The following is a 19,358-nucleotide window of genomic DNA, read 5'->3' on the forward strand; positions in this document are numbered from 1 at the left end:
CATCAACCAGATATACATCCAGGTTTCCATAAATAAAGTAATTATGGTACCATTTCTATTCTTAACTCACTAAAGAATGCTAATATACTATGCCAAAACTGTATATATCCCAGGCACCTTTTCTTCCTTTGGCACCTTCTTTTTTTTGAATATTTAAGCCGATTTAACAAGTACATTTCTCAACTGTGGGATCAATAAAATCAATTAATCACATCTTTAAAAAATTTTTCATGATTCTTCTCAGACAATTTTGATGCTTTTTACATTTTATTGGTTAAATTGCTTCTCTGACATCATCATGGGTCATGTTCTGCGCAGTCTGGCAAAATCTGATTAAACTATATATACCTGCATTTTAGTTGTTTCTTTCTTTAGATTACACACTATATACCATAATGTTAACAGGGAAGGAAAACATAGAACTCAAAAAGACTAGATTTATGTTTAGATCCCTAGCTGAACAAGTTAGCTCCAGGAAGTAGCGTAGGATCCCGTTTCCAGAACAGATCTGCCGCAGACGAGTGATCAAACAGGATTTTAATGCATTTTTTATTTTCTCAGGAAATACATTATTAACCTTTAACACATTATAGTTTAGTAAGCTTACTTTTTTTTGGGGAGGGAAAAACATAATTTAGGACTTTTTTAGAAAATAAAATAGAGGGGGACCCGGATGTATATCTGGTTGCGCAAATGAGCTGAAGGTACGGATCGGATCGGATCGTGCTTCTGGGACGGATCAGGTAGTGACAATGTGTTTATTTAAAAGAAGAAGAAACTGGGTCTTACTGTCTTGTTTATGTGGATTCTGCTTAAGGTCGGGGCTCGGCTGCAGCCATTCAGGTGCTTTGTCATCTTTTAACCTTTCCCGCTCCTTATCTTTGTGCTTTTTAGATTTCTTCTTTCTGAGCTGGCTGCTGTTCTGTTGCTGCTGAGTGCCGTCAGAGTTAGCCTGCGGTGCTTGGAGCCGGCTGACTCTGGGGTCCTGATCTTTGCTCTCAGAAATATGTCCGTCAGACATGGTATGCACGAAAGGAAAGTCACAATGGGCTACATTTTTTAGGCCACGCTGGTCACCAGTAAGGCCACCGGTCCTCTGGGATTCAGCACTGGAGTTGAGATTGGGGTCAAAGGTCACAGCTGCGTTATCATGTGCTTCCTTAATGTTCACGATTCCCTTTATGTTGGACTGGGGTTGTGACCTTTGGTCAGAAAGTTTTTGTCTCTTTGCTGCCAGTCTGTCCCGTGAGTCCAAAGGAACGGAACGTTTCTGAAAAGAAACAAGAAGGCAACAGAGAAATTCCTCAGTCCTAAGTACAAAATGTATTTAAAGGTTTTTCCCCACATAATAACAAAGAAAGGAAACATTAGTGTTGATAAAACTGACATTTCCATTAATATGATGACTGAAACATTTAATTTGTACATTATAGTACATCCTCAAGGGAATATACCTATCATGTTTTAGGTATCAGGAAAACATTCAGGATTTTATTTTTTTAAATCAAATAAAATCTCTGCCAACAGAGCCCATATTTGAGTTTAAAAAACAGAAACCTTGCCTAGAAACATCCTTAAAGTTTAGTTTGGGTCATAGAAAGTGTATTATATGTATTTGTAATCATTTTTTGCCACTGTCATCTGAGCTTTACTCAACGAGCTTAACCAATTTTTGACCCAGTATGAGTCATAGGAAATGGAGGCATGTTGGATATTCTTATGCGAGAATGTAGCTTTGTTGAACTTTGTTGAATTTTAAGGAGATTATCTGCAGAAAATATAAAGATTATTTATATTTGTACTTGAAAATGAATTTAGGATGCTAAATGGAAGATGCAGAGGTTTCTAAACCTCCATAGTATTGAATACTCTTGGTGCTAGAGGTAGAATGATATTTTGATATTCTGTGCCAATTGTGTCTTTTCTTGTATTGGTCAATACGTGCATACATTTGTTTTTTTCCTTAAACTGAGACATGTGTAACAGTTGTTACTGTTGAGTCATTTTAAACCACAGGAACGGAGGAAGAAAAAGCATTTCAATTTTAAGAATTTGCAGAAAATGACACTACAGCAAAAATTAGGGATCGCTAAGACTGATGTCAAAAATAACCAGTATATGGAATGGCCTTAAAAAAAAAACTGTATGGGTTGATCTCTAGTTGGTGCAGATAAGAAGTTATGAAAGCTTCATGTTAGACTGCAGATAACCAAATTTATTGTTTTATTTCGGCTTCAAACAATTAGAAAAGAAAAGAAGAACAGTGAAATACCAGTTTTAAATGTATTACTGTAGCTCTATAAGCATGCTTTTATTGTGTAATAGCTCCTGACTGTTACCCTTGTGAAGTCATGTTTTTAAAAGACAGCAGAAAGAATGATGACAGAAAGAGCAGGAAAACATCCCAGGGGGAGGGTATGAAAAGACCTTTGTGAAGTTTGCATTTGGAAAACAGGTGTGAAACCAAAAAATAATCCTAAACAATGAATCAGTTCCTTCGCATGCAATGAGCAATCGCTTTAAGGTTGGCCAAAATGGTAATTACTAATTCCTACTGTAAAGGCAGCTCCTGTCTCAGGTGTCGACTATTGGGTAGAATGGGATCAAATCCACGCCTGACTGGAGAACAGCTATTTATGAACATGTCTTTTTGTCTTTAAACTTATAAAGAGAAATGCATTCCAACCACTAGTAGTTTACTAACCTACACTTCTCTAATAAATATACATTTCTAAATCCTACTAACACTAAGTAATTTGTTCTTAAAATAAATGCATTTTTTCTTGAATTAAGGAGATAAGACACTTTGCAAATGCAACAAGATAATTTACATTTAAAATAAGAAAAAACAAGTGCATTGTGTTATTTCAATCCCATAATATCTCTTTTTTTAAGAGTACAAATACTTGTTTCATTGGCAAATCATCTTATTTACCTACTCAGATTAAGGGTAAATACACTTGATTTTAGACATGTTGACTTATTTCTAGATCTTTTTTGCAGTTAAGGTTATTTAGAAAACCTTAACTTACCACAGCTGGGTTTTTCGCTGCACTTGGATCCTCAGGGGTTGCAGGTATTGACAAGTGTGCTTGAATGTTTCTTGATTTATTGCTGATGTGAGGCTGAAGTTTCCTGTTAAACACACAGTGAGAGACGGGATAAATAAACCCAGAGTCTGTGGAACACAAACAAATGCCAAACTGAAAGGGGAATACCCAAAGGGGTCATGGATTTAGAGAAGAGTATGAATCAGACTGTGGGACAGCTGTGGACGATGTAGTGATGATTAGGCAGCATAAAAATGAGTGAAGCTGAGAGAAGGAGACGGTTAGTACCAGTCCAACACTCATAGTAAAGCCTGGTTTATGCTCAGAAACCAGGTTATCTGCGTGTGTGTCACAGTTAACGCAGATATGCCCCCCTCCCCAAAACTGAGGTGACCGCACACAGTGCCACCTTTAGTGTCGCAGGTAGGAGGGAAAGGAGGCCTCTGATTGGTCAATTCTACATCCACTCCACTCTCTGAGTATTCCCTGTTTGGTGCCTAATGGCAGAAACTCCAGCTGTAGTGCCAGCCACAACGCCTGGCACACCTCAGACACAATCCCAGTCACCGTACAAGATGCTAGTTTGAAGCTCTGTGTGACAATCTGTTGGTTTGCACACCAAAACACGCAGCGCCATGGCCAGTCTTTCAGGAACACTCACGGGAGAACTGTGCTTCGTCCGGCATTGGATGAGGTGATGTAGACAGGGAACAAGCTCGTCAAACCGACACACAGACACCCACAATCGTAACTATTTTGTGACCGTCCCTCTTGTGTTGTGGCATGGAATAACAAAGCACCTGCAACCTAGTTTGTCATACCTGCGACAAGCTAAAGGGCTGGTTATCCTCCCATAGCAGTGGGTCACAGTGAGCTTGTTGCAGATATTTTTGATTTATGCTCAGTATTGAAGTGTGGTCTGTACTATGTTATTCCACGCCTCAACGCAAAAGGGTCAATCAAGAACTAGCTGTTGGTCTAGATAGGCCGAGGCAGTGAGGGAGTGGGAGCAAGTTTGTGTGAAAACGGCGGGACATGGGGACCAAAAAGAGCGGGGATCCAGGTAGAAATAGGGTCCCAGCGTTCTAGAACACCTCACTCTCCTAGCTGGTCCAACTTCATGAGTCGTTTTCTACAATGGCGTTCATACAAACAAAACAAGCCGGCAAGGTACCAAGGAAATACTCATAGTGTAGAGCAGATGTAGATTTGACCAATCAGAGGCCTCCTGTCTGCGGCACTGTCTGCAGTCACCTACAATATGGAGAGGTGCAGCAGAGTGTCAGCGGAAGGGGCGGGGGCACATTTGGATTCACTGCGACACTCATGCAGACTACCTGGTTTCTGAGTATAAACCAGGCTTAACTGCGACACACTGCTGCAGGAGTATAACCAGCCCTTAAGGCTGAAAGTCTCTGTGTCATAACATTGACTGTAAATTAAGTCATTCCATGGAAAAATGCAACACTACACATGCAACAGAACTGCAGAGAGTTTAACGTAAACTTCTGCAGAAAATGGTGATATTCACCATAAATGCAGTTATATTAAGCATATATTCCATTAGTTAAAAATATGGAGCATCCTGTCCGACTAGAAATGCTTGTACGAGGCCCCTACGCCTTACTCACCTGGATAGAAGCCTGCAGATCAGCTGCTTCTCCTCCTCGCTATAGCCTGGCCAGTCCCTCTGCACATGTTTGTAGAAATCCTCCTTCAGGAAGTAGCTGCTGTCTTTAGGGTTCACCTTAGCTACCTAAAACAAGGGAAGCCTCCGTCCATGAAAGGAGCAAAGTGGATCAAACGAAAACATCCTGTATTCATGTTGGAGGATATAACTAAATGCCTTATAGTGTCCGTAACAGCAGCTGTGTGAGAAATTAGGCAAGATTTAGTGACACAAGCACATTTCATATAAGAGAGACCTTATTCTTCAGCAACTCAAGTCTTATATTTAGAAAAGAAGAAGCAGTGTACACCATTTTTTTTTATAAAGGTTTTGTTTTTAGAGGAGCCTCTTGCCTTTGGCTCCAAATGCAAATATAAACTCCTACTTTTCAGATGTATATTTATAAAACTAAATTTATCGGCATGAAAAACCTTAGATATTCGGCATAACTTAAAAAAAAAAATTCAAAACAGTCTCCATGTAGGCCGAATAGGAACTGAGGATTCATAATCTATTTATATTTTCTAATTTATCATATTTTTTATCTGCTAAAAAGCTAAACTAATCCTAAGCTTTTGTTGCCACCTGAGAGCCGAACACTTTCCCTGTCAGTGATAGCCTCATCCTATCGGGCCGCTTTTCTCTGAGGACATCCATCATTGTAATGCCTGCTGACACGGCGGACAGCCCAACAGCAAACAGCATCTCTGAAGAGGCAATTACAGCACTGACCTAATTAGACACAACAACCTATACAACCACCCCCTTGAGTGCACATATTGATAGGCTGAGAAGAACACACAAACAGTTGTGATCGGTAAAAAAAAAAAAAAAAAAAATTACACATGACCTACATTAACCACAAACACAAAGAGGTCTGCTAGATGTGATGCTGGTTTATAATTTGCAGCGCCATGGTTACACGCATTTTAGCATCCAGGAAGGTTGTCAGTGTGGCGTTTCAAATGGAAAGTGTGAAATATTCCTAATTGCTTTAAATGAATGCTGTTAGAGGCAATTTTTTAAAGGTTTGTACACCATGTTTAGGCTGTCTTTGGTGCCAAGAAACTATTTTCACATCAAGATACAGATTAATATGAAGGTAGATTTATGTTTCCATGTTAGGGACAGGTCCAAAACTACATTTACAATGGATAAGTGTACAGACAAGCCTCAATGAAGGCTTTCTTTAGCAACATGGACGTCACATAAGTCTACAGTGCCTTGCAGGAGTATTTATGATTATTTTCCAACCACAAACTCTTATACTGGACTTGATTTTACTGGACTTGAAAGAAAGAGATCACGGGTCTTTAAAATGGCAACAAATTGTGTTGGGATATTTTGTACATAACCATATATTCCTTTTAATGAGCAGAAGAACCTGTAGGAACCCGTAAGAACCTTCAGCTTCTAATCTGTGGCCTTGTATCTTGTATGAAGGATTCCTTCACAACTGTTATCTTGTTTCGTATAAGATACATGCTGTTGTTTTTCCTGCCTGGTTCCTGTAAGGAGAGTACTGTCAAAGTTGTTTTCTTTTTACCTCCCCACATCTGTTTCTCATCAATTTTCTGCCATGTCTTGTAATGTGATTAAAAGGATGTAATAACTCTGCTTGTGGCTGTAGTGAACTGTCTCCAACTTTATTAAAACAGCGTCTTCCTGCTTTGATAACAATGAAAAAAAAATTTGAAATTGTGTATATACATAAAATCGGGTATTTCCTACAGCACCTACACATATAGTTTAAAAACAGTCAGAGGTAATAAAAAAAACAATAGCACAAATGCAAACACTACACATGGTTGTCCATATATTAACAGGCTTGTTTAGGAGAGCAATAGCCAATCAAGAGACCAATGAGAAGCAACCAAAAGGGCCTGTTATCTCTGGAGGATGGTAGAACGTTCCTACATTCATTATAGATTCTATAAATTTGGACTTCATAGGAAAGTGGCAAGAAGAAAGCAGTTACCTAAAGGTAACAATAGAAAATTTGGTTCACGCATTTTGTCATAAGGTGACGTTGAAAACATTTAGAAGAATGGAAACAAGTGTTGCAGAAAATTAACACTGCACATCCCCCATTGAGGTTTGGGGACTTGTTCGGGGGCTCTTCCGGGATCGGACTGACCCCAATCCTGGACAGTAAGAGCCATAATGGAATGTTTTAAAGGAAATGATTTGCATTAGATTGTCCTAGTCAAAGTCCCACACCTAATTCAAATGGAAATGTGTGTGAACATTTTAAAGGGGACTTGTTAAAGTCGCAGTCGTTGTTCCAAACGTTGCATCTCCAAATTCTCCAGAGTGGTGCCCGACTTTACACCAGTGAATAAAGTAAATATGATTGGTCATTTATCAAGGGGGCTGGATTATTGAGGCAGAAGGTAAGTTTGGTTGTAGCCGGATTGTCGGAAGCATCTTGCTAAACTTAGTGCTAGTTTGTTCCCCATGGGAAATTACATCAGGACCAAGTCGCACTTAGCAACGACACTGTCAAGTAACGCTATGGATAGAGGAAACATGCAAGAGGAGGACAGTTTTGTGTCGGAGGTCATGGATGAGTCTCCTACGTCATACATTTTTTATTTAGAGGATGAAAGCGGGGACGAAGATGTTGTGGAAGAGGACGCCAGGGTGGCAGAAGCTTGGTTTGGTGTAGAAGGCTTACAGCCTTACATGTTTGAGCCCTTGCCTCGCAAAGCTGCCTGTTCTGTTAGCTCTACGCCTGCTGAAGACACAGACGTCCATCCCCGTGAACACTGGGACGGAACTCAATGGGAAAGGAAATAATGATTCTTATTTCAATTGTTGCCTATATTAGCTGCGACATATGAATCAAGATGCTTTGACCGAAAAAATTTGATTGACAGATGGCCGTTGATTAATGATTGGCCGAATTTAGGTGTACAAGCTAACTAACTGCCCTGCATAAGATAACGAAGAAAAAAAAAACCCTGCTCATTTTAAGACAGGAGTTGTTTCTTTAAATAGACATTTTTAACTTTTGGAATAATATCGTCTGATAAAGAGTACATTTATATAAATGTTTAAGCCAGAATGATATGACATTTAAATATGAATTCCCTATGACTTTAGAAAAACTTGTCTTGAGGTCCTCAAAGATTGTAGAAGTAGACATTAACAGTTATGATTGCAGTTAAAAACAAAGAGTGTATCTTTGTGTGCATTTGCTACATTGTGGGTCACAATTTCTGGAAAAAAAGGACATTGCAGGGACCGACTGCTCCTTGTGGGGACCAGTGTCTGGTACCCATGGGTACCATTGCTCTTTTAGGGTTAGGACAGAGTAGGTATCTAGTTTTGATCAGAGTTAGGCATGAACTTGTAATGGTTTGGTTTAGGGTAACGGTCACAGTTAGGATGCAGAAATGGGTTAGAAATGAATGAAAGTCAATAAAAGTCCTCACAAGGATAGGGAAACAGGATTGTATGTGTATGCCAGTTTTGTTTTATTACCTAAAAAGTCCAGTGAAAATGTTCAAGGGGTATTAATAGTTTTCACAGGATGTGTTTTTACCTCCTCAAGCACAGCACCAAGCTCAGCCTTGTCCTTTGCTCCGGCTCGCTCCCTTTCCAGCCACAGGAGAAGCTCTGGCTTCCTGTAAGGCTTAAGGGCCAGCAGGTGGATGATGCGTTCCTTCAGGGGCTTCTGGATGGCGGCAGGTATGCTGCTGTTCCTCCGACTGTTGGCTGACTGCTTGTAGAAGCTACTGTCAGGAGCAGCTGGGGGAGCGGGTTTCTTTTGGAACTTGAAACTTTTACCTGAACAAACAGATAATGAGAAAACATTTTTATGAAAAAACCATTTATGGTGAAACGGAGTTATGAAAGTGTTACGATTTCTATACATAGAGACTATAGAGATAAGATAATGGACACATCAACGTAGATACAATTAAATGTTTGGTGGGGTTTTTTTTTTCTAACGACGTAAACATATAATAGATTTTTCCTTGCCTTACTTCATCAAGTAGACTGAGAACGTTTGAGCCGTGAAGGCTATCTTCTCTCTTTGCTAATCCTGCTGTGGGTTAATCTGAGCTTTAAAGGTCAGAGCGGGGGGGAGGCTGAGGAAAAGAGAGGTTTCTGTTCAACCACTGAATGCCGGCTTACGAATATTGATTACACTTTGCATGTTATTATGTTTCCAAACTTTTCTGCCTCATATTTTGGAGTGAGTTATATACAGTATATATATATACAGTGGGGCAAAAAAGTATTTAGTCAGCCACCAATAGTGCAAGTTCTCCCACTCAAAAAGATGAGAGAGGCCGGTAATTTTCATCATAGATATACCTCAACTATGAGAGACAAAATGAGAAAAAAAAATCCAGAAAATCACATTGTCTGATTTTTAAAGAATTTATTTGCAAAATATGGTGGAAAATAAGTATTTGGTCAGTTACAAACAAGCAAGATTCCTGGCTCTCACAGACCTGTAACTTCTTCTGTAAGAGGCTCCTCTGTCCTCTACTCGTTACCTTCATTAATGGCACCTGTTTGAACCCATTATCAGTATAAAAGACACCTGTCCACAACCTCAAACAGTCACACTCTAAACTCCACCATGGCCAAAACTAGAGAGCTGTCAAAGGACACCCAAAACAAAATTATAGACCTGCACCAGGCTGGGAAGTCTGAATCTGCAATAGGTAAACAGCTTGGTGTGAAGAAATCAACTGTGGGATCAATTATTAGAAAATGGAAAACATACAAGACCACTGATAATCTTCCTCGATCTGGGGCTCCACGCAAGATCTCACCCCGTGGGGTCAAAATGATCACAAGAACGGTGAGTAAAAATCCCAGAACCACACGGGGGGACCTAGTGAATGACCTGCAGAGAGCTGGGACCAAAGTAACAAAGGCTACCATCAGTAACGCACTACGCCGCCAGGGACTCAAATCCTGCAGTGCCAGACGTGTCCCCCTGCTTAAGCCAGTACATGTCAAGGCCCGTCTCAAGTTTGCTAGAGAGCATTTGGATGATCCAGACGATGACTGGGAGAATATCATATGGTCAGATGAAACCAAAATATAACTTTTTGGTAAAAACTCTACTCGTCGTGTTTGGAGGAGAGAGAATGCTGAGTTGCATCCAAAGAACACCATACCTACAGTGAAGCATGGGGGTGGAAACATCATGCTTTGGGGCTGTTTTTCTGCTAAGGGACCAGGACGACTGATCCGTGCGAAGGAAAGAATGAATGGGGCCATGTATCGTAAAATTTTGAGTGAAAACCTCCTTCCATCAGCGTATGTATTGAAGATGAAACGTGGCTGGGTCTTTCAGCATGACAATGATCCCAAACACACCGCCCGGGTAACGAAGGAGTGGCTTCGTAAGAAGCATTTCAAGGTCCTGGAGTTGCCTAGCCAGTCTCCAGATCTCAACCCTATAGAAAATCTTTGGAGGGAGTTGAAAGTCCGTGTTGCCCAGCGACAGCCCCAGAACATCACTGCTCTAGAGGATATCTGCATGGAGGAATGGGCCAAAATACCAGCAACAGTGTGTAAAAACCTTGTGAAGACTTACAGAAAACGTTTGATCTCTGTCATTGCCAACAAAGGGTATATAACAAAGTATTGAGATGAACTTTTGTTATTGACAAAATACTTATTTTCCACCATATTTTGCAAATAAATTCTTTAAAAATCAGACAATGTGATTTTCTGGATTTTTTTTTCTCATTTTGTCATAGTTGAGGTATATCTATGATGAAAATTACCGGCCTCTCTCATCTTTTTAACTGGGAGAACTTGCACTATTGGTGGCTGACTAAATACTTTTTTGCCCCACTGTATATATATATAAAAACAGGACTAGGGCTTGTAACCTCTGGGTATGGTTTCACAAACAACTTCCTTCGCTTGTATTGACTTTAGAAACCTTTCCATGTAGTCACAGCAGCAGGTGTGGAATATGCCTACTTTGGCTTTGCATAAAATCAAAGGTTAATGCTTGTCAAATTCTTCTTTGAATAGAAAAAGATAGTGAGTATCCCTGGAAGTACACATCTCCTGCCACATATTCTAATTGATCTAAAGCAGGAGTACCCTAGTCCATGATGGTAGCCTTTTAAGAGCTACCATCAAGCAACTTTTAGATGCATCTCTTCCCCAAAACACCAGGATCTAATGCTACCTTCAGGCCGCACGCTGCAGAAGCAGCTGGTTTACATCTAATGGTTGATAAGGTGCAGCAAAATGTCCTGCAGCGCGTTTCAAGCAGCAGGAGCAGCGCCTCATGAGGAAAAATGTAACTGTTTGCTGCTCGACGCGCCACATCAACCAATCAGAGAAGCTGATCTTGGAGCCGGCAGGGAGACAGACACAGCAATGCTGATGCAGATCACTACGATCACTCCTCTGAAACAGTTTATTGATTACGTACATAGCGAAAAACTCAAAGGCGACTTGGCCAGAGGCAAATGAAGGGGTTTTCCAGTGCCAGAGCACCGCTGGTGTATGGGGGTTTTGTGCTGGTCCCACAGCGAAATAATATTTGAAGGCAGGATCATAATCTTGATGAACTGACTGCACAGATGATGTTTTCAGCTGGACTTTCTCACTTAAAAATATATTAAAACTACTTTTTACCCACTGATCACAGCAAATAGAGCAAAGCCGCTTTCTGCCATTGAACACAGGAGCAGCAGAAGCATCAGACGCATCTGGAGACAGTTAACTGGAGGCACTTCAGGAACTTTAAAGATGCTCCTGAGGCGGCTCTGACCTTAATGTGTACAAGCAACATATATGAAGCAGCAGAAGCTTTTTTTTGCTTCGATTGCGTCGGGTCTGAATGTACGGTAACAGACGACTTCCCTTAGCGTTTGATTCAGCTCAGCTTAGGACTGATAACGTGCCACTAATTTGATTCGGATGTTTGGAGAAGAAATGCCTCTAAAATTTTACATGATGGTAGCTCTCGAGGACTGGGATGGGCATCCCTGATTTAAAGCCTCTTGCAGTTCTGCTGGTATCTTAGAGTTGGTGTTTCTCTATATGTGGACTGAATTTATTTTACCAGTTTTATGTTTCCTTAACTCGCTTATCTTCCAGATTTACTCTATTATTTTATCCATCCATCTTCTCTCATATCCCCACATCATGATTATGCCACCACCATGTTTAACAGGGGAGGTCTTTTGTTCAGGGTAATGGACAATATCATCACCTGACCAGATCACCTCCACCTGTTTCCCATGTCGTCTATATGCCTTGTGTAAAAAAAAAAAAAAAAAAAATGTAATGGCTTAATTTCAAAAATAATTTAGCTGTCACATTTTGTTATTTGTCTGATTTAAGTCTACAACTCAGGAGATTCCTCCACCTAAGCAGAAGATTTCTGCAGTTACCACAAGCCTATATCTGTTCCTCTAAAGGTGGACAAACCTTCTCCCTGGATCAGTCAAAGCTCTTCATTCGCTCGTGTTCTATAATCAACCTAGAGAACCCAGAACTGCTGCTTTTCCACTAATATAAAATGATTAAAAACTGGACTACTTAATAATTAGGTGAGCTATCATGCATTAAATTGTATTTAGGTGACCAAGATTAAAGAAAGCTGAAAACATGTTTTATTTTTTATTTTCTGGTCTCAACCCCATTTTACTAAGAAAATAAACTTCAAGTAAAATGCGAGTTTTAGATGCCGTATATATTTAATTTCATTATTTTTTTTCTTCCGTCATGTATAGCTATTTTAATTCTAATTGTATTGGGGTTTTTTTTGCATTTAGTTCATTATTTATGTTTTGCTTTTAGGTAAAGGGTCCGGATAAGATTCTTCAACTTTCTGCTACCTTTCATTCAGGAATTACGAATCCTTGTTTTTATGTTTAGTTGTTTATGTTTTTTTTAAAACAAAAATGAAGCAAATTGAATGAAAAATAAAATTTCTTTCCACTTCTGTTTTCTGTTGCTGTATCAGGTAAAATCCCAATACATGAAGAAATGGTAATCTTATGATAACAGCATGTGCAGATGCTCAAAGGTTAAACAAACAATGTAGGGTACTTGATGAGGATGCAGATTTGGTGTTTTATGAGTTCTGCAGATGGGAAAATGTGCTGGGATTCAAAGTAGAGCTCAGAGAGTAGTTTGAAGTGATCCCTTTAGCCATACATGCTGATGAAGGTTCTCAGTCATCCAGGTCATAGTCATTCCGTAAAAATTCAAAAATATCCACTGGACTTGGTTTTCAAGATTTGAAGACGTTTCGCCACCTCTCCAGGAAGCTTTCTCAATTCAAATGTCTGGATCCGCAGTGAGTTTGAGTCTCATATAGACAACGCCTTGTATCGCTTGGAAACATGCAATAGAAACCGATGAATGGGTCGTTAGTTCCATCGTTAGCCTGTAATATCTGAAACTGTCTATGATTCTAGGGGTCGGTCGTTAAAGGGGGGATTGTCATTAAGGGGGGGATTGTCTCCTGTAATACCTGAAACCTGTCGTGGGGGGTTTGGTGATATCTGGAAGGGATCATGTCTATGATTGAATTGTATGTTTTTGGAAGCTGGAATCTGAGTCCACCACCTCTGTTTAAAGTTGGTTTTTCTCTCTTAACATAGATGGCTTCCTTCACGCCCCTCTCAAACCACCTATTTTCTTTATCCAGAATGTGGACATTCTGGTCCTCAAAAGAATGTCCTTTGTCCACAAGGTGTAGGTGTACTGCGGAGTCTTGTCCAGAGGTGGCCGCTCTTATGTGTTGGGCCATGCGTCTGTGGAGAGGTTGTTTGGTTTCTCCAATATAAAGATCAGAGCATTCCTCACTGCACTGAACAGCATATACCACTCCGCTCATATTCGGTCTGGGGGTTTTATCTTTAGGATGCACTAGCCTCTGTTTAAGGGTTTGGTTTGGCTTGAAATGTACTGGGATCTTGTGTTTGGAGAAAATCCTCTTGAGCTTTTCAGACACTCCAGCAACATAAGGGATTGTGATGTTTTTGCGTTTAATTTCCCCATCGCTGTCTTCTGTTGCGTGTCTTTTGGATTTCCTTGCTGATTTGATAAAAGCCCAGTTTGGATATCCACAGTTTCGGAGAGCATCTTTGATGTGTTTCTGTTCTTTTTGCTTCCCATCTGTTTTAGTGGGGACATGTTCTGCCCGGTGTTGTAAGGTTCTGATGACTGAGAGTTTGTGTTCCAGTGGGTGGTGTGAGTCAAAAAGAAGATACTGGTCTGTGTGAGTAGGTTTCCTATAAACTTCAATGTTTAGGCTTCCATCTCCTTCCATGCTCACCAGGCAGTCCAGAAAGGGTAGTTTGTTGTCCTTGGCATCCTCTCTGGTGAATTTGATGTTGCGGTCAACAGCGTTGATGTGTTTGGTGAAAGCTTCCACTTCCTCTAGCTGGATTTTGACGAAAGTGTCATCCACGTATCTAAACCAGTGGCTTGGTGGTATTCCATTGAAAGTGTCTAAAGCTCTCTTTTCCATTTCTTCCATGTAAAGATTTGCTACAATTGGTGACACTGGAGATCCCATTGCGCAGCCATGTTTCTGTCTGTAAAAATTACCTCTGAATTTGAAATAGGTTGTGGAAAGACAAAGGCCCAGTAGTGTGCAGATCTGGTCCGGAGTGAAATTAGTCCTGTTGTTTAAATCACTATCTTGTTCAAGACGTGTCCTGACTGTTTCCACTGCCTCTGTTATAGGTATGCATGTGAAAAGTGAAGTAACATCATAGACAGGTTTCAGGTATTACAGGAGACAATCCCCCCCTTAATGACAATCCCCCCTTTAACGACGACCCCTAGAATCATAGACAGTTTCAGATATTACAGGCTAACGATGGAACTAACGACCCATTCATCGGTTTCTATTGCATGTTTCCAAGCGATACAAGGCGTTGTCTATATGTGACTCAAACTCACTGCGGATCCAGACATTTGAATTGAGAAAGCTTCCTGGAGAGGTGGCGAAACCTCTTCAAATCTTGAAAACCAAGTCCAGTGGATATTTTTTGAATTTTTACGGAATGACTTTAGCCATACACTTACACTTGCTTGAGCTTAAAAGCTCATGTTACACAATTTAGAGTCTAAATTTGGTCCATATCAGCTGGAGGTTCAGCTCCCCTGGAGCTCCAGCCTCCACATAGGGGTCCAGAAATGGGCCAAGAAAAATGATTGCAAAAGCACAGCAAAAGGCTGGAGTTAAGGCAAACAATGTAGCAAGGAAGCTGTCCAGTTTATTTTTATCTATTTATTATGATTAAAGAGCTGCAATAAAGTGCATCTATTTCCTAGTTCGCCATAAATGTATTTATCATTGCTGTAAGAACAGTATGTATATTTTGGAGATATGCATTAATTAGTTTTTTTAAGCTATATCTTGGTGCCCCATGGCCTGCTCTCAGCAGAGATAAGTGGTACTGAACACACCCACCAGATAATCAGACAAATGCATTCAAAACCCATCTGTGAATAAAATAGACACTCTGAGGCTGAAAAGCAGAGTCCAACAAAAACATCAAAGAGAAGACTTTCACCAGTGACTGGCCAGCCTGCACATCTGGTTTCGTTACTCATCACAAGGGGAAAATGTCTGGTTTTCAGCTTCAAGCAATGATCAGAGCAGTGTAGCTCAACTTACACAAATATTCCAAAGGCTTTTACTGGTGCTGTTCATTTTCCCTTTCTGATTTCATGTTGAACTGTTGCATCCACAGCCCTTCTCTTCTCTCCCCATTTTAAAGTAGAAGTCCGGTCATATTCAGAATACAAACTTCTGAAAGTACTTTAAATATAAAATTATTACATACTGTTTTAATTACCGTAACGGTAACGTTCATTTGAATGTGCTTTACTGGAGGCATCCATCTTTGTCAATGAACACTACTGCCACCTACTGGTTTGTGACGTCACGGTGCGGTATTGGCTGTTGATCAAGTCCCAGTGCTGTATCTAGTGTTTGTCACAACGCGCTATTATCCAAGTCATCTTGAGAACATTCTTCTTCCAAATGTTGGCTACATATGATGTGTTTTTTCCTCTGGCTAGAAGTTTGATAGCAAATCCTCCCTCTTAAAGTTGGCAATCCAACGACAAACCCGTCCAGGGAGGATCGGGAATCGGAAAGGTGATATAACTCTTTTTTTTCCACCTTTTACTCGATGTATTCCAACATCCAACTGCCATGCACGTGGGCATTGTCAGTTCAACTATAGGTCTGGTCAATTTCAATGGTGAAGTCCTCTGGAAATCTTCAATAATTGTTGTTGATTGCAGATGTGTCTAGTAGTTCCCACTGATTTTGCTTGTAAAGCGGGGAGAATGGCGCTAGGCTTACCGCACCGTGACGTCACTGCCGGAAGATGGCAGGAGTATATTTGATTTAGATTTTATGTATACACATGCATATTTTGTATCCTGTGTGGGCAGTGCTTTTATTTTATTTACTTTTATTTTATTTATTTTATCTTTTTGTGCAGCACTTTGGAAACCTTGTGTTTATTGAATTCGTGCTATATAAATAAAGTCGATTGGATTGGGTTGGATATATTTGGGCAAAAATGGCCGCTCCCAGACTCTGATCATGACGAAAGATATTTTTTTTACTGATTAACGCTAAATTCATTAAATCACTGCAAACGTATTAGTTTTAGGTATAAATAATGATCCACTGATTATTCCTTGCTGACCGGCCTTTTCCTTTAAAGGTATAGTGGATAATCTTCTTTTTCTGGGTGGATCATCTAAATAAGTCGTCCTCCTAACTGTCAATCATTCTGGTGATATGTTTATGTAAGGCCTTCCAACATGCTTGTCCCCATTTTTACTTACCGGTGGTGAGTCTGACATAGTGGAAAAATTGCAAATCTTTCTGAAAGTAAGCTTGTATGAGCGATGCAAAGGGCAGCTTTTAAACAGAGCTTGCACAAGGAGAAATGCTCTCAGGATCGGGTACGGGGTTGTGCATGTGCATTTTCTTTGGTCTAATCTTACTAGGATGTGAGGCTCCAGGTTTGATCTCGATGGCTGAGCGGCTCCAGCTGTCCTTTTCCATCTGAGACATCCTCTCTCGGGTCATCTGGTAGGAGTCATCCGTAGCGCACACGGTGATCTTGTCCTGGATGCTGCCCTGGCCCTCCAGCTGCTCGCGGCCGTCGCTGCCAAACAAAGAAAAAGGCAAAGTTTAATCCTGGTGTTTATGGCTCCGTGCAAGACTTTCTCTTGGACAAATCTACAACTGTATGTTATGTCACAGGCTTTATTTAGACAGGTTGAAGACAGCGCAGAGCCGATGGAAAACCACTGGGATTACTTTGGCTCAGACAGCAAAACTTGCACAACAGGGATCATCTTAGACAGAGGTAAGAGTTTGCTAAATGAACCCCTGAAGGCGAGAGCTGGAAAGAAAATGTACGACAGTATCAAAGTTTCCTGTCTCACTGCAGGAGGGTTTGAATCAGGAATGGGACGTTCCTAAAGCGGATTCTTTATGGTCTCTCTGGCTCCCTTTGCACCATCCAAAAATATCCAGGTTAGGTTAACTGGTTAATCTAAAATGTTATTTGGTGGGATTTGTGTTTTTTTGTGCATGTCAGGGAGCAGAGACTCACAAAGATAACCAAGTTAGGAAAACAGTGAGGCTGCATGTCTTTCTTTCAGTTTTTTTTTTTTAAACAGCCGCAACAAACTGTTAAAGTCAATTCAAGGAGAAGCCAAAAAAAGTACAGAAGTGACCAGAGTTTTCTGACTCTATGGAGCTGATCCCCTCCCAGTCTTCTAGCTACGCACTGCCTGTCAGTAGGATGAAGTTTGTTCTTCTACTTTTACATTGCTTTCAACACGATTAAATTTGCTGCATGGGAATAATTTCAGATATAACCCCTTAGAGGTCATGTCGTGAAAACAAAAGGAGCACTGATCCTTCTTTATTATTCTGAGAGCTGGTAGAAAATTAACAGAACTGCCAAATGCTTCAAAAAGGACTTAATCAATCAAGGATCAGCGGTTACTTTTTAAATAAAGGCAGTGAGATCAAGTTTAATGTGCTAAATGTGGTCGTTTTAATTATGATTATCATACCACAATCTGCCTTCCAGATAAAAATGTTACCAAAGTTTGAGAAATAAAAGGATCCATCTAGAACAAATATAAATAATTTGGCCTCTCATGTGATTTAAACGCACAGAGAGAAAAAAAAAGAAAAAAGGAGTAGAGTATCTTAAAAATGGAGCAATTGATGAGCTGTGAACAGTTTCCACCCAAGATCACAACCATGAGATTGATTAATTTGCAAATATATCCCAGTGGGGAAAACAGGTCTATGCTGATTTGCATTTTTACAAGAAATGAAAATCACAGATGCATCAATCAAACAGCCGAAGATAAGAAACTAGTTTAGCTCTGATCTATGATCGACTAGTCGGATACTGAGAGAAATCTTTTTTTCTTTGCTCATTAAATGCATCAACACACAAAGATTTTTTTGTTTAGTAACACATTAACCACCAGGATGCACTTTATTGGTAATAAATCGAAGTATAGAACAAACGTTTTGAAAAATGAAATCTTGTTCCTCAATTCCTTGCTGCATTGTTAAAATTACATGAATCTCTTTTTCTTTTTGCTATCTATGCATTGTACTGAGGGAAAAAAGCAACAAAACAATAGAGATTGGAAACTGCAGTCTGGACCTTGAAAGAAACTAAAAATCAGTATAGGACAGTAAAAATAAAAATAACGGCTTGTGACCTTTGTCATACCTTGAGATGTACTGATGGACGCAGTCGAAGCTGGCTTGTGGTTGGTCTTTGCTGTCACTGGATAAGTAGAAGGAGAAGATTCGCAGAGCTGAAGGTAACTCTGGTGTTGGAGCTGGGATCTTGATGTACTACGAGGAGGAAAAAAAGAGATTGATCTAAATTAAAGGTATAAACCAAATATACAACTGACTGACGACACAGTATATAATACTCTTTAAATCGGCTAAATGTGGGATAAAATCTAAAGTTTATAGAAAAGCAAGCTACAGCTTGTCAACTCACTCCAATTTATTCATGCATCTTTTATTACCTTTCCAAACTGGATCTTATTGCAGAAGAAAAAGCTATTTTCTACACAGAGTGCAGCCAAATGCACTGTATCCAAGAAACACGGGCCTGTACAAGTTAAGGTTTTTGCAATCCACATAAAAATCTTACTGACTGCTAGAGGCAAATACCAGTCTAGTCAAAGAAGATAAAAGTTAATGTAATAAAAGGCTTATCCTTGTCTTCAGTGTTCAATTTTGCTTAATAGATACAAAAGCCTTGAACCCCTTATTGGATTAAATGGATATAGAGACTTACTTTATCTCAGTTGGGATATAATGTTTTTAAAGTTCAAATATTAAGGGTTTTCCCCCCCGTGTCAAAAGTGTTGCAGTGGAGGTGTAGGGCACACCAGGGACGGGTCTTAGAACCTCACAAAACAAAAACTAAATACAAAGTAACCATAGTAAAAGCCACAGCACTTAGAGAAAACCTCATATTCTGTTTTAATGTGCAAGATCTGGTAGGAGATATTTCTTTACAGTAGAGTAAAAGTATACACAGTATTTACACACAAATTGAGAACGTGATCCGACCAGCATGCTTTAATTAGTG

At 39.9% G+C, this 19,358-nt stretch overlaps 1 protein-coding gene across 1 annotated transcript in view; it reads right to left on the bottom strand.

The window, feature by feature from the left end:
* LOC119771629 (RNA polymerase II elongation factor ELL-like) overlaps nucleotides 1-19,358 on the bottom strand; it is a 48,741-nt gene that overhangs the window by 5,306 nt on the left and 24,077 nt on the right. Inside the window, exons 3-8 of the mRNA XM_038267728.1 lie at nucleotides 18,477-18,604; nucleotides 16,711-16,874; nucleotides 8,267-8,511; nucleotides 4,682-4,806; nucleotides 3,033-3,135; nucleotides 790-1,270 (exon numbers count right to left, since the gene is read on the bottom strand). Coding sequence (XP_038123656.1) covers nucleotides 790-1,270; nucleotides 3,033-3,135; nucleotides 4,682-4,806; nucleotides 8,267-8,511; nucleotides 16,711-16,874; nucleotides 18,477-18,604 — 1,246 coding nt within the window. The remainder of the gene's footprint in view (nucleotides 1-789; nucleotides 1,271-3,032; nucleotides 3,136-4,681; nucleotides 4,807-8,266; nucleotides 8,512-16,710; nucleotides 16,875-18,476; nucleotides 18,605-19,358) is intronic.

The sequence above is a fragment of the Cyprinodon tularosa genome, unplaced genomic scaffold (genome assembly GCF_016077235.1).
Source record: "Cyprinodon tularosa strain WSP-4 unplaced genomic scaffold, ASM1607723v1 ctg682, whole genome shotgun sequence".
NCBI lineage: Eukaryota > Metazoa > Chordata > Actinopteri > Cyprinodontiformes > Cyprinodontidae > Cyprinodon > Cyprinodon tularosa.